Raw genomic sequence first — 16,746 nt, forward strand, 5'->3', positions numbered from 1 at the left:
ATCACTTATATAAACAAATAACAGCACCACTAAATAGTCCCCACCATAGCAGCATTAAATATACGAAGCACGCTAAAAAGAGAAATTTGACCCAGTGCATTATTGCAATAGGGAGACTGAGAGCATGCTGTGGGAGGGTCCCCAAACTGTACACTATGGGGAAAGTCTGACAGGTCAGAAATGTGAAAAGGAAACAGAAATAAATATTCCCCCTCATTCCCACAGGCAAGTCTTCTCTCTTCACTACAACGACCTTAGTGCCTTGGTCCCCCGTATCACTGCAAAATTCTGGACCTGCGGCAGTGCTGAATTACAAGCACTGCTGCTGCTTTTTCCATCACCCTGCATTTCCATCCTGTTGTCCTTCACAATCACTTCTTCCCTCCTTCCCCAGCTTGTTTTTCATTCACATCAGATTTTCAGCCCAGTGGAGCCACGGCAACATTTCTATGCCCAGGATGGAGCGGTGTAAAGGCAGGAGGAAATAGCTGAGGAAGTTCCTGCATCCCTGTTCCAGCTCTACCTATTCATGTTGTAGCACCTTTGGTGCCTACGATGCACAAGTTATGCTGCAGAACAAGCAACATTTTCAAATGCAGGCTGCACTCACACGTTCTTGTGGATGTGTTAAAACTCTTCACTGCTTCATCCTCTGAGGATGCAATCAGAAAAAAGTCCGATCACTTAATGTACTGCTAGAACATGCTTAAAAGCTGCATGATGAGTAACACTGTAAACTGTAACGAAACTTGCACAATTAAACAAACAGACTAGAAAATTCTTCTAAGAGTCTATTACAACTTGTACTGAAGTAAAACTAGAAGAAGGCTGGTCTTACACGGAGCAAGAGAGTAACAGGAAGGTGCAGTGAAAGGGCACATTAGGGACATTCATTCATTCATTCGTGGTGCTGCCAGACAATGTCCGGTTTCTCTCGGATGGCAGGATCCTTGACATCAAATCCAGAGAACACTTCACATTTGTCTGGCTTTTATCAGATGACACTCTCTTCGCCTGTATTGTGCATCAGTTTCTCAAGGGAAAAAGAAGAGCTAAGATAACTATTGCCCTAGTACCCCCCACTTTTTCAACACAGCTACTTGTCCACAAAACGTACAGAGGTGTCCAAAATCTAAAGTAAGTGTGGTAAGCACTGAAGACTGGGAGCTATTCTTATCTTGCTGCTCCCTACAAACACAACGGCTAACCATGTCCCTGACTGCCTAATACAGCTGTCATCATTTAAATGCTTTGTACTCTATAAAAGGGCCAGTCCTATAGTGACAAGACTGAATAACAGAAAGATTACAGGTTGTATGATTACAGAAAGATTACAGTTATGGATGAGTTTTGCAGTCAGTAAACATTTCTTCTCAAGCTCATGCAGGGAAAAATCCCAGGCCAAGATTTCGTTGTTCTTTTTCTTCAAGGCAAATCATTTCTCATTTCTTCATCACCTCTGGCGCCTGCATTTATAGCTACAACTCTCTCAGGTCCAGCCTACTTTGTTTGATATTGTTTACCCAAATGCTTTGGAAAGTTTTGCATCTGAAGAGGAACTTTGAATGCGCTACGACAGCAAGCCTTAGGAAAACCCTTCAGAAATGGCTCTGCAGTTTTAGTGAATCAATGTGTTGCAAGCTTTAGTTACCTTATTGAAATAAAGTGAATCATTACAATCAAATCCCCTATTATTCTTTACAGCAGGGAAGGTTTGAGCCCTTAATCTGTTTACAATGCTTACATAACCAATCAAATCAGGACTGGTCAGAGAACGACAGAAAACTTAATAAAAACTAAAATACTTCGTGATTTTCCACTGTTCATCTCGATTTAAATAGTTTGTTCTCAAAAGTTAAACACTTGTGAGGTCTGGATCAAAGAAACAGCTATTCCACAGAGCTGACAACGCCTAAATAAATAAATATATATATAAAAATATACAGGCTGGTAACATAATGGATACATATAATAGATAAGGACCTTAAAAGCACGTGAATTTCCACCCCCAGCTTTATCAGAGGCTTGCTGTTTTCCCTGGACAAATCCTTTCCCTTCTGAATGTCCCTGTCTTTTAAAAAGCAGTAAACAATGCTTCTCCCTTTCCAAAGGGATTTATGAATGAAGGATGTGCCACTTTGATCAGATTCAACTTTTTGTCCACAGGGGATTAATGATAGCAGTTTTTCCTGACTGTATCAACCTTGAATTTGCATTTGACTCATAAGCATTTAAAACTCTAATACTCCCAGAAAGGAATAGGAATAAATGTTGAAAAGGAGATGAGCTATATCAATGGTTTCACATAGAACAAGTCTTAATGGCACAGGTAAGGATCATTTTTTCATGAAGCATTTCCATCCTGTTCCAATATCTTTTCAATACATCTTCTTACAGTTACAGGCTCGGGAAGTCCCCCGCATTCAGATATAGAAGGTCATGACTTTTGAGTTCCAGCCAGGAAAAAGTAGGACAAGACAAAATGGGCTGAACCCATGTTAGATGATAGCCCTTAGCTGTGCTGTACAGAAGCACTGCTGACTGACCTAAGGAAGAGCTGTGAACCTGTCCCTGCTATTTATCTGACTGAAGACAAGGTGCAAATGACAGCAGAAGAAAATTCAAAGGACAGCATAAAATGAAAGCTATTGATGGGGCTGCCTGTGCACTCACCAAACTCCCCTTGCAGACTGGGGCAGTCACAGCCATAGCTTTTCTGGAGTTGTTGCCAGCTGGCCACTGCGGGACACAGAGGGTGTGGGGAGCTAGTCACACAGGCAGAATGACAGAGGAGCATTTCCTGCTCTGATCGGGGGAGAGACATTTCCAGAGAATGATCTCAAGCCCAAGCCAAGGTCAGGTGTTTCAGCATGACACTGCAAAAAAGATCACTCTTCTCCATGAATGCCAGATGTCATGGAAGAAGACTTCTCCCCCATGGTTAAAGTTAGTCTTTGTGATTACCACTCCAAATTCTTTCAGAAAAAAAGGACAACAAAAATTTCAGAATGAGAGACAATTACATGCAATTCTGAGTTTTTTTTATTTACTCTGTAATTTAAGTGTGTGTGGATAGTGGTCAGGTGCAGAGGTACTGTAAACTATGGTTGGATATATCTAATGTGGCTGCACGTGTGTAGTAGGGTGGCCATCATGAAGCATAACTTTCAAGCAAGGAAAACAAGAAAGGGTTACAGCAGGGTCAGACAGAATAACCTCCTAATAATAAAAAAAATAACCTTGCCTTACAATGAAAATGGCAAAAACCATGGAAGACTAATTCAGATTAAAACTGAAGATGAGCCTGAGCTGTAAAATTCAGATTCACAACTTTCAATACTGCCACAAATTTTAGTTAACATACAGTACTTCATTCAGCTCAGACCAATATGATGAACCTGATGACCTTCTACGACTGCATTGGTGGATAAAGGAAGAGCAATTGATGCCATTTATCTTGACTTCTGTAAGGCCTCTGACATGGTCTCACAAATCCTTGCTCCTAAATTGGAGAGGTATGGAACTATTTGATGGATAAAGAATTTGCTGAATCCAGATGGCCACATCCAAAGAGATGTAGTCAATGGCTCAACATCCAAATGGAGATCAGTAACAAGTGGTGTCCCTCAAGGGTCCATACTGGGACCAGTACTGTTCAATAGCTTTATAAATGACATAGTGGGATGGAGTGCACCCTCAGCAAGTCTGCAGATGACACCAAGCTGATTGGTGCAGCTGACTCATTTAAGGGAAGGGATGTCATCTGGAGGCACTTTGACAGGCTTGAGGAGTGAGCCCATGTGAACCTCATGAAGTTCAACAAAGCCAAGTGCAAGGTCCTACACCTGGGTCAAGGCAATCCCCAGTATCAGCGTACTGTGGAATCAATGGATTGAGAGCAGCCCTATGGAGAAGGACTTGGGGATACTGGTGTGTCCTGGTTTCAGCTGGGATAGAGTTAGTTTTCCTCTTAGTAGCTAGGACAGTGCTGTGTTTTGGCTCTGATGTGAGAACAACATTGATGGCACACTGATGTTTTTAGTTGTTGCTGGATAACCAAGTCAATGTTACTTTATACCAAGTCAAGGACTTCTCAGTTTCTTGGGCCCTGCCAGTGAGAGGGCTGGAGGGGCACGGGGAATTGGGAGGGGACACAGCCAGGTTAGGTGACCTGAACCAGCCAAAGAGGTATTCCATACCATATGACATCATGCTGAGTATATAAACTGGGGAAAGAAGAAGGGGAGGACATCTGGCATTATGGTGTTTGTCTTCCCAAGTAACTGTTACATGTGACAGAGCCCTGCTGCCCTGGAGATGGCTGAGCACCTGCCTACTGATGGAAAGTTGTGAATGAATTCCTTGCTTTGCTTGCATGCACAGCTTTTGCTTTACCTATCAAATTGTTCTTATCTCAACCCCTGAGTCTTACATTCCTTTTTGATTCTCCTCCCCATCCTTCTCGATGAGAGGGAGACAGCGAGCAGCTGCGTGGTGCTTTGTTGTCGGCCAGGGTTAAACCATAACAGGGTGGATGAAAAATTGGACGCAAGCCAACAATGTGCACTTGCAACACAGAAAGTCAATTGTAAGGGTGGCCAGCAGGTTGAGGGAGGCAATTCTCCCTCTCTACTCAGCTCTCATAATATCCCCACCTGGATGGAGTATTGCATCTAGCTCTGGGGTCCCCAGTACAGTAAAGACATTGGCCTGTTGGAGTGGGTCCAGAGGGGGGGTCGTGAAAGTGCTCAGAGGGCTGGAACTCTTATGAGGAAAGTCTGAGAGAGTTGGGGCTGTTCAGCCTGGAGATGGCTCTAGGGAGACCTTATTGAGGAGTTTCAGTACTTAAAGAGGCTTATAAGAAAGATGGAGAGAGGCTTTTTACCAAGGCCTGTAGCGACAAAGCAAGGGACAACAGTTTTAAACTGAAAGAAAGTAGGTTTAGATCAGATATATGGGAAAAAATCTCTATGATGAAGGTAGGGAGACACTGGAACAGGTTGCCTGGAGAAATTGTGGATGTCCTATTTTTTGATGGGGCTTTGAGCAGCCTGGTCTAGTGGAAGGTGTCCCTGCCCATGGCAGGGAGGTTGGACTAGATGATCTTTAAAAGTACCTTCCAACCCAAACCATTCTGTGATTCTATGATGCAGACTTGGCAGCTAGCCTATGACTTTCAGTCTCAGCTCCTCAACCTCCACAATACAATTTGTGGGAAAGGCTTTTTCACCAAAATTACAGCTTTCACAACAACCGGAAATTTACTTCAATTCTTCAGGCTGAAAATTGTACATTCCAGTCTGGAAATGGCAACACATCATGGTGATGCTTCAGGAACTTGTCCACTGTGTGACTCATCTGTTTTCTTTTATGTACCCTAGATAGGGCTAGATTTCACCTCAGAAAGTATGAGGCCCTCCTGTCTTCCTGGCAATTCCTGCTTACAGCATAAACAGAAATTCATCCACAGAAGAGAACGAAAATACAAGTTCCCATAACAACAATCCCTGTATAGTATTATAGTGTCATTTCCAAACAACCACTTGTTCTGTGGTTTGGTTTTATTTTTGTTTTCTAATGCAGGGTAAAGAATTCCAACAGAAAGCTGCTACTTTTAATGTTGCAACAGAAACAACTTCAATGGCTTTGGAAGTAGCAAAATAGCATTATCACTTTGGTAGTTTAAAACTAGACAGAACCAATGCATCAGAGAGTGTATTGTTTGTAGCAATCCTAGATTGGAAAACGAACTAATCAGGTGTTAGGTCTTTTCCTGTGTCCAGGAGGAAATCACCCATACCAAACCAAGACTTCAATTTATCACTGAAAACAGAATAAAAGACTAACCTGCTAAATCACAGTAGTTGCATCATTAATGTGCAAAGGGAAGCTCTTACAACTAAGAACCAGTAACTATGCAGGATTAAATGGAAAAGATCTGGAAGGGGAAACCAGACTTGGGATATCGTAAGCAGATACAGAGGGAGAGTTACAAATCACATGTGCCTCACAACCACTCCTGTAATGCTGAGTTTTACAAACCTCAGGATGCTGGAAGGGAGATACAAGGCTACACGGCCTGACTGCATGGATCTGCCACTGCCTCATCTACAAAGATCCACTGATGACACCATGGCTACAACATTTAAGATCCCCAGCCATGAGTGATCTTCTGCAACCAGCAGTCTTGTGGAAAAAAAAAATAAATTAAGATGTACAATGCCCTTGAGTAACTAAAGCTAAATAATATATCTCAATTAAGAGATGTCGCTTTCAATATAAAGGCCTCTAGCAGCCCCCTGGCACTGGTTCAGCAGGACTCAGCAGAACTCATGCCAATGCTGAATTGCTGTTTCCCGCAGCAGTACACGTCTCCTCTGAGGCCGCCCATTCAATTGCTTACCAGTGCCAAAAGACAGGCACTGTATGAGCTCCTTGGCAATGGTCCTCCCCAGGGATCTCCCACACACATCACTGCAGCACTCTACCAACCCACTGAGCTCTGAAGATCATAAGCCTGCAGAGATCTCTGGCCCCACAGCAACTGCTTGGGTAATACACCTGAAATGTGGCTGCCATGCATCCACCGTGGAGAGATGACACTGCATGCTGTCTAATCAAGAAAATATTACCCCTTCCACAAACACTGCCTAGCTGAGTTGCCTGACTTAAGAACTGTTCTAAGCTCTGCTTTATCAATAGAGAGGTGTATCCAAAGGCTGACTATTTAGGTAGCCTGAGGTAACTAAGCTCTCAATTTAAGACTTCTTAATTAGGTAAAGATGGTGATGTCAGTTCTATTTTGTCAATAAAGAGAGACAAGCCTATCACTGGCGCCAGCTGATAAGAGCTTCTCATTTAGCTGATGTAATAACCATTTTTACATGTTACCATAACAAACACTATTCATTGCATGATTGTTTCAGCCATTCTTTGATTTTTGGAGGCATACATTATTAGAAAACGATGCCGTTCTTGTGAGGACCTGGAATTCTAATGATCAAAAATTGATGCAAACCTTTCAGGTCCTAGTCCTTAAATATACGTATCAGCTGTAAATAGGCAAAGTGGCACGCTGGGATCATTGAAAGTAAATGCAAAGAGGACCCAGCAAAAATATTTTGTTTGAAGACAGCAATCTAATTTTCTAAAAGATGGCACTGTTTTGGATCAGTTCTGGGCTTTTAAAAACTGGATGAAGAGAGGCTGCTAGTTCTCTGGTACTTTATATAATCTGCTTTGTGAACTTTTTTTTAATATCTTGAAACCCAGTTCTTCAAGGCTTTTGTGAAGTAGGAGTAGGAGGTTTAATTATTTGCTAGCAGTTTCATTTCTATGCACAATAGGAAGGGAGCATGATGCTACAATCCCTCTGTGAAAGGAAATCCTGCAGGTTAGTAGGTGCTCCGAAATTGAAGCTAGCAGTCACCAAATTTCATGCTGACAGAGAGGTCTCTGTCAGGGGAGAAAGTGCCTGTGCATGCTATCTTAAAGAAATCTCTTTATAATCTTTACTCTGTAAGAAAGAAACTCATCCTGTCTTTTTCCTGAATGAATGTAAGATGGTGTTTACAGGCAATCCTGAATTCTTCCCCCTCTTTGCACAAAGCATATCAGCAGATGTCCAGATAACACCTCAATGCCATGGGGACCACCTTTACAGGGAGACACTTCCAATTCTTAGTCAAACCATTGCTTCTCAGCGAAGGTTGTCGGTAAGAATGCTTCTGGATAATTTCGAGCTCCTTTTCTGTTTCATTTACCCACACTTACCTAATACCACAAGTTATTTCAGTGAAACTGATGGGCACAGCACATAGCAACGCAGCATTCAGTGCAAAGGAGGAGCAACCAGGAAACCTGCAGTTACAGTCTATTACACTGATCTTTTTCCATCAGGCAACAATCAAGTATGTTCAGTTTAAACTCACCAATTCAGCTGCTGAAACTGCTACATTTTTTCTTACAAATCTCTGAACCTTTTTTATTCATCAAATCATTTTTTCATGTCAATAGCCTCTTCTTACAGTGAGTCTCACGGTACTTGCAAAAATTAATTTAATTTTGAGAGGCACAGCCCCCTTTTCTGTCAAATTTTAAAAATGAAAGAACAAGTAGTATACCTGAAATCAGTCACTAAGCTGATAGCAAAATGTGTAGGAGAAATCTCTTCTTCTCGAACTTTTGCTTCTGGACTCTGATCACTATCAGGCTGAAGACAGCACTTAAATATTTCCAGAGGTAATCCATCTATACTAAATAAGCAAAGATGAGAATCTTATTCCTTTTATCAAGAGAGTTTTAAGACTTGCAAATCATTTCTGAGGGGAAGCAAAAGACCACATTCTTCATTGAGGACTAAAGCTACTTTTTTCAGTTATGATTCCCCAAAGAAAAAGGATGCTTGTAAGTGCTTAGCTGCCACCAAGACCTCTGCAGAAGGAAAGGGCTTTCAGCCTTTCAAACCAGGGCAATTTGAAGAAGCTACTTTGAGTAAAAAAATGCAGAAAATTGGCAGGCCCCAAAAGATGGACAGACATCACGCTCTCCTAGTATAATACATCTTGGGAACATGCTCAATAAAACAATTAAGCTCTTTCTAGCTAAGCAAGATTTAGCTGGCTATAATTCAAGACTCAATTATAATGTCTGTTACAATACAATTCTTATTAATGATAACTCTAATTACAGTGTTCACTATCCTCTTCCAAATGCAGCTAGACAGCTTCCTGGAGACAAAGAATTTTGATTAAATTCCTTAGTTAGTTCAATTTTCCTCTCAGATACACATGCACAGCTCCCACTGAAGACTGAAGTGCTATAGATGTTTCCGAAAGTAGGACCAGAGAAATAACATAGTCCTGTACTTAACCTGGCACATCTAGTCATGCAGATAATGAGGCTTATAAACAAATATATGACAGTCCACAAAGTTACTCTGAATTTACATTAGTCTTTTTGAGAGCATGTCAGTACAGAGAAATTTCTGGCTTTTACTACGTACACTTAAGACTGGGTTGATTTTGATCCAAGAAAAATAGGCAGATCTGTTCTCTTTTGGCAAGAGTTATTTCAAGGGAATTGCATTATATTTGTATTGTGTTAAATGGAAAATGCTTTTTGAAATCATGATAAATCAAGCATATTCTATAAATTACTATTAACCTGCATCTACGCAGTATGATTTTGCTAGAACAAAAAAAGGTGGGGAAAAAAAAAAGAAAAGAGGCTTTCAACTACACAGATACAACCATAACTCTCAACACTACACCACTGCCAAAGCTAAAGAAACAATATAAAGTAATTTTGGTAATATTTGGGAAAAGGAGATTATACGAGTTTGTCCTCAGATCACTAGGAAAAGGACAATTAATCATTTGTTCTGCTTTAAATAAAGGTCTGCTTCCTAAAACAGAATGAATTTGTACAGCTCAGCTCAAATAAGTGGAGTAATATTAACTTATGTCAATGGGGAAATTGATTTTAAGCATTTAAAAAAATCAATCAACTTTCCAGTACTGAAATATTGAAGTGGAGAGGGAGGTGCTGGTCTCTTCTCCCTGGGATCCAGCAACAGAACACATGGGAATGGTTCAAAGGTGTGTCAGCTGAGGTTTAAACTGGACATTAGGAAGCATTTCTTTACCAAGAAGGTGGTCTAACACTGGAACAGGCTTCCTAGAGATGTGGTCAATGCCTTAAGCCTGTTCGTGTTTAAGAGGAATTTGGAAAATGCCCTGAACAACATGCTTTAACTTTTGGTCAGCCCTGAACTGGTCAGACAGTTGGACTAGATGATCCTTGTAGGTCCCATGAAACTGAAATATTCTAGTCTATTCCATTCCATTCAAAATGTATGTGATGCAATTTTGTGGTCATTGCCCTAATCTAAAAAGGTCTATGGAAAATCTTCTCCAATAGAAGTTCAGTTTAATGATTTAATGTGCCTTCACAGCCTTACTCAAGCAAGTCTGTTCCAGCACACTACAAATACTGAACATCATCAGTTCCTCAAAAAGGGTAATTGTATTATTACCACAGATTTACAAGTGGACAAGGAGAAAGATGAAGAGGTTAAGAATTCAGCTCAGCCACAAGCTACATGGGACAGCACAAGAGAATGTCAGCTCTGAATAACTTGGAAAAAAAGCTGCCCTTTCATTGTTAAGAGCAGATTTGGGACCAATATATGCAAAGCTTGTTTGAGGGCACACCATCATCAGGCAGGAGGACCAGGAATGGTATTCAGCTTCCCAGAGTGCAGGTTTTACCCCACAGTCTCTAGACAGAGCATTCACAACCTCATCAAAGGTTTTGTTTAGGGGCATTTCTAACTGAGTCTTGTTTTGTTTCACCTTCATAAATCTTTGAAAATTCTGCACTGGTAATTCCCATTGCCAGAGTCAACAAATTTAAATCACAGCAAACAAAACTGCAGAAAATGCCTCAATTCTGTTGATACACTCAGGACTAATGACACTGTAATTTGTTTACTTGTATTACTATCAGTACTACAATGTAACCTGAAGACTCATCAAGATTAGGACACCATTATGTTAGTCACAAAGAGAGGCAGTTCATATCTCAAACTGCTTGCAGTCTACATGAGGCAAAGTACAACTATCATTTCACAGATGGAAAACAGAAGGAGTAAGCAGATTGCCAAAGGCTTTCAGAAGCCTGCTCAATGAAATTTCTGACAAAAACATGACATAAACCATTGCTGCTGGAAATGCATTTTGGTGCCAACACAGTACCTTATCTATCAATCCCATTACTTCAATATAGCGTCAGGTAACTTTCGAGACAAAACATAGATGCTGGATGATAAGAAGAAATTATTGCATTTTTATACTTCTTAACAAATATAAAACATACGGGAATCTGACCACATTATTCCATCATACACTAAGATCGGGGCTTGGTTTCATGTTCTATCACAGTTCTCCTATCTAATCTACAACAATCTGGAGCATGTATTTGTATACTTAACTTAGGCTGTGTAAACCTGAAAATTTAGCAGGTGATTTACAGTACCAAAGTTAGGCACTAAGTCGTCTTATGTAGTCAGAAAGGGCAGTTACATGCTTCTGAAGGATAATCCAAAAATCCTGCTCTAATTGTAAAGCAGCCAAGAACGACTCTTTGGGAAAAAAACCCAACAACCAACAACACAAACCAAAACAACAAAAAAGAAAAATATCTGCTTCATCTAAGAGGTTCCTTCTAAACTGTTCCCCAGTGAGGTTGCACCTTAACCCCTGCTGCCACTGGAACTCAGGTCTGTCCATTAAAGGCATCACAATGCATTTGGGAATCAGACCACAAAGTCTACTCCTGAGATTATGCATCTCTAGTCGAACAAGGAGGGAAGGAGGAGGCAAAGCTGCCACATATAACAGCCTAATAGCTGGATCGCTGACAACAGAAGTGTAAAACTTGATCACAGTTCTCCTTCATCTTGAGGAGATTCCAGTTCTCACTTCCCACTTCTCCAGAACATGTGGGGTCGTCAGACTAGAAACTACCCTGCTGAATCCCTACTTTGGGGATGCATGAATCAGAAGACCCTGGAGGATGAGCAGACAGGACTCTGTGAAGTTCTGTCAAATATCTAGGATACCAGCCTTTGGTCTTCTCTGGACTTTTTCTGCATGGACTGCTAGGACAACTCATGCAGAGAGCTTGCTCCTAAAAAACTTCTTCCCAAAGATGCTTCAGAAGCAAGCTACAGGCCTTTTACTCCTGTAGTGCCAGCAGTCCCCTCCTGTGCATGCTCTCCGCCATCACTCCCCAACACATGGTAAATGCACATCTATGAGACTCTTTGAGATGGAAGGCAAGACAGGGAAATAAGACAAAATAGAGCCCACAGCCCACTCTTCGTTTGAGTCTTCTTAAAAAATTGTTAAGTTGCTCTAGCAGAAGCAAGCCCTTTCTACTCTCCTCCTCCTCCCAGCTGGAAACTCTCATGACATGAATAATTAGTGGACAGGCAATGTTTTTTTCTACGTGCGCACAAAAAATCTAGCCCTTCAGGGAACCACAGAACCAACCATGTTTGTGCTAAGGACCTGTATCGCCACATAGTGCGTGCATCAGTATGAGGGAGGAAAGGCCACAGCAAGAAGTTACATGGCCTACCAAGCTGTCAAGACTAGGCACCACTATATGGAAAAATAATTGGTTGGTTTGGTTTTTTTTTAAAAAAGTACAGAAATAATCCCTGAAGACAGGGGACTGGATACAACTCCGTCAGTACTCCTGCAGAAGTGCCTGAACCAATTACTCACCCTCTTGACTGCTCCTTTTCTTGCCCATGGTTCTTGCATTCTTCACTGCAGAATGTCCCAGGCTAAACTGGAGTGGGAAATTGCAGCTTTCTCCTCTCCAAGAACATAATGGTTGCAGTTAGGGATGCGGCAAATAGAGCTATGACCCTCTTCTGTTGGAAAAGGCAACTGAACATTGTTTGCCACGGCTGAAACAACTGTTCTGTTGTTATACATAAAGTGAGTTCCCACAGGCCGTGGTTTTGACAGCAAGTGGCTGTCTGCTGTGCTTGATGCTGGATTCAGAGCAGTGCTTGGAGCACTCCAGTGAGGTTAGACTTTTCTGGGGATCCAAGTGACCTCTAGATCTTGGTGGAATCTAGCCAGTGCATGGTTCCCTCACTTCCCAGGCTACAACACCTCCCTGCAGGTACCTGTGCCCAGCTCCAGAGTGACATGTAGGCTGAACACAGAGACAACCTGCGAACTTTACATGCACCCAATATAAGGCAGCTCTGGAAAGCAGGATTTCTGGATCATTTCCTTGCACCTACAGGTCCTAATTTTTCCTAACTCCCATTTCAGGGGACAGGAGAGATATTCTGGCTATCTCTGCAGATGCCTCTGTAACTTAGTTATCCACTTCCTAAAGCAGGACTCACAGGAGTGTGGTGAGAATAAGCATTAAGCACAGTAAGGCCTAATAAGATCATAGAAATAAGACAGATAATTTAAAGATTAATCCCGAACATATCCAGAATCACACCAGGATAAAAAGAAGTTACATTGCATTCAGATAAAATACTTCTAAATTAAAACTTGACATTCGTATGTCATCTTTCCCATATGCTTTACAGACCACTGGAAGAAAACACTTTATCCACCAGCCATGGGGCTCCCCTTAAAAATATTACCACCAAAGACTGCTTGGACATTGCAACAGCACTGGAACTTAAGATGACGAGCTTTTCCTAGTATCTGCTCTGATCTGGGAGCTAGAGAGGCTGCGTAGCACAAATAGCAAGATACATGGAGGAAGCACAGTTTATGCTGGAGATTGATTTAATGAGTTTTCATAAAGTCTTTCATGTCAAAGCCAGCTTATGATAGCCTCATCTAAGATGGTATCCAATAGCAATAAGAATATGCAGCATCTTGTTATGTTTCCACATTTACCATTCACACTCACTCTGAAGTTATCCAGCAAAATTGCACTTGGTGGGAGCCACTGGCCTCAAATTGTTTTTTGCCTGTTTCAGTTCTGACGTTTAAATTTATCTTGAACTAGTTGGGGGTGGGAGGTGACAATCTTATCTCACAAAAACTTATGAAATTTGGACCGGAACAGAAACATATCTTTCAGCATCTTCACAAAAATAGTTTCAAAACATCTATTTTCAGGTCCAAGTTACAGAAGAATGTATGTAAGAGCTGAGACTGGCATGGGAGACGCATGTGTTTTACTGCTTCTAATTCAAACTAGCAATCTTCATCAGATCAAAACACTGAATATACAAACACAGAAAGTTTAAACCCAAACATCCTATATCCTAAGCCAGCGGACTAATTCACAGTTCTGAAGAGTGATACTATTGAAACTGTATCAAAAAGCTTCTTGAAAACACAAATAGGTTTACCTCATTAGTTAATTTTACTGGAAAATGCTCCCACCTCGCTCCAGCTGTAAGCTACAGAAGCAAGTGCAAAACTGCTAGAGGGGAACAGCTACCAGTGAGAACTTTCCTGTAATACTGAACACTAGAGGAAAAACACTACCTCACAGATCCAGGCCCAGATCAGTAGCTGTCAATACCCTGATCACCTATGTTTTGCCTTCTTAAGGAAAAAAAACCAACCCATAAAATGGCAGTTTTTGATGTGAACTTCCCAGCTGGGGACTCAGACTGCAGAGGTCTTTGCATCCTTTTGACAATTTACATGACTATATACAAAACACAGCGTCACAAACCGATTTAAAGGACATTTTCCCCTCTGCGCAAAGATGCAGCATAAACAGCTCCATTAACCAACTCGTCACTTAAGATTCATACAAGTCCATAAAGCAGGTGTTAAATAGACCTTGTATTGATCTCTTCAATCTGGAATGAATTTTACTGCCAATACATAGACACATGCTTTTAAGATATATACAATGATCAATTGTCTATATCAAGATCAGAGGCTAGAAAAATTTGAGCCCAGTATTTTCAGTTTCATGCTCGATTTCATTAGCTAGTATAGTGGCAAATCTGTTAGCAGGCACCTCTAGGTACTGTAGCCTGAACTGCTCAGCTAGAAGTGAAATATTCAGAAAACCCATCAGAACATAATCAAATGGATTATGAGTGACAGAACAAAGCAAAAAATACACCAAACACATTTGAAATGGGAAATCACTCTTCAATGCAAGGCAGTCAGGACTGAGAGAACATTCAAAACATGCCTTACCTGTGTAGTGCACCACACATGTCTGACCCTTCTTTGGAAATGTCCGTCCTGTTAAAAGTATAAAAGGTTGTTCTTTCATTTTCTCTGATTGACCTGTGTGGCTAGGCAGTTTTATCTTTTAAAAGAAAAAATGCTAGACTGAGATTCGTATTGACTATGTGTTATAAAATTACTAATATGTAAGACAGGAATGGGTATCATTTAGGATAGAAGATCCCAGCTTGGCTCCTATTCAGCTCTTAGACCAAATAATATTTTCCTTACATAAGTTTCCCTATACATGTGTGCATTATATATGCATTTACATTCTGTAAGTGCAAAAAGACTGTCAATGCTTCACTGATTATAACCTTAAAATTCTTGGAATTTTTTTGCTGTAATTTTTCAAATAAAATCTTAGGCTGACATTATGAAAAAGTCCATTTGTATTCACAGTTCTAATGCCTTTCACTCAAGACAGCTCTAACAAGGGCTACTTTAATTAGCAGGGAAGAGTTTAAAAAAAAAAATTCACATACAAAAGCAGTTTAATTTTACAGCATTGGGCAACACTAAAGCAGTGATACACTGAGTTGTTGTAAGAACCCGGTAACTCCTCCTAAAATTTTCATACTGAAAGGAGAAAAGAGCTTATATTATTTTCTTGCCACTGGAAAATGAAACTACCATTTCCATTTTACCTGTGCTGCCAAAGGCACTAAAAACTAGGGAAAGATTTTTCCAGGCTCAATTAGGTGCCAAAGGTGTATTAAAGCAGATTACTTGAAAAATCAAGGTTATGTTGGTTGAGGGAGGGCCAAGGCTCAGAAGAACTTAAAAATATGAATGAGATCGATCATTAAGGAACACCCTTAACAGAAAGCTAGAAACTGGGGGTTCAGGTAGAAAAGCAGGCTCCTATCTTACTTGGCTTTCTGGCCTCTTTTAGTCTGAATTAACATGATAACAAGCTATGCATTACAGGGTGCATTGCAGGGTATAAAACAAGTAACACACAAGCTGTATACTTGGGGCTTATATGCCAAGACCACCATGAGCAGTAAAATGGCAGGAAGGCAGGCTAATACAATGAAACAAGATTCATAACATGAAATCGAGAAGATGGTGCTCCCAAGTGTCATCTAAGCAGCCTGGTTCATCAGCTTGGCTGGCTGGAATATCTCCAGCTGTGGGTTGCACAAAATGCAGTACAAGTAGGTACCCAGTTAGGGCACTGCTGTACAGTCATGGGATTCATCTCATTTAACTCTAGCTATCTAAAACACAGGCAATGATCATACGGCAGTCTCCTGGGCTGCTTCTGTTGACAGTGGAGAATTAGCAGGGCATTGAGAGAAACCCAGCCTATCCAGAGAAAGGCAAAATGGATTATTCTCTGGAGATGACTGCAGAAAAAAAACCCTAGAAGACTGCTTTAGACTCACCACCTAACCAGAGAAGACTTAGGTGAGATGAATCCTACCCTCGGTAAAACAGTTGTTATTCAAATGAGTTACTATTACACGGAGATCTGAGAAAAGGAGTATCAGACCTTACTGACACATAATCTGCTGTGTGAGTCTAACACCAGCAAAGGCAACAGAGCTACGCAAATTCACATCAAAGCTGAATTAAAAGCAGAGATTCTCAAGACCGCTGACTAGCTGTGGTTTTAAGACAGTGTTTAAAGTCAGCTGATTTTGATTAAGACTTGCAACCAAGAGAACTAATCCATATAACCTTATTTGGAATAGCATATTGCTTACAAAGACAGCCTTGATATATTTAATAGCTAGAAAGTACTATTGCGAGATTAAGTTCCACCCTTCTTTCTGCTCTCAGCCCTGCAACATTACTTATACCCACGTTAAGTATTCTGCTTTTACATCTGTGCAACCAAGACGAGAATTTGATCCCCAGAGCTAAACAGCACAGAGGGAGAAGCCAATTTAAAAGCATACACAAAGAAAGAAAAGACACCGGGCCAAGAAAGTTAAGCTGAGATCGGCTTGAACAAATTATTTACGGTTATGTACCAGCCACGGAT

General features: G+C 40.9%; 1 protein-coding gene across 2 annotated transcripts in view; it reads right to left on the minus strand.

The window, feature by feature from the left end:
- The window catches only part of FKBP1B (FKBP prolyl isomerase 1B), a 65,612-nt gene that overhangs the window by 35,265 nt on the left and 13,601 nt on the right, over positions 1–16,746 (minus strand). For both annotated transcript variants that reach the window (XM_037391514.1, XM_037391513.1), the window contains exon 2: positions 14,721–14,768. Coding sequence is in view for 1 of the 2 variants with exons in the window: in XM_037391513.1 (XP_037247410.1) it covers positions 14,721–14,768 (48 nt within the window). In the remaining variant the exon portion in view is untranslated. The remainder of the gene's footprint in view (positions 1–14,720; positions 14,769–16,746) is intronic.

The sequence above is a fragment of the Falco rusticolus genome, chromosome 6 (genome assembly GCF_015220075.1).
Source record: "Falco rusticolus isolate bFalRus1 chromosome 6, bFalRus1.pri, whole genome shotgun sequence".
Lineage (NCBI taxonomy): Eukaryota > Metazoa > Chordata > Aves > Falconiformes > Falconidae > Falco > Falco rusticolus.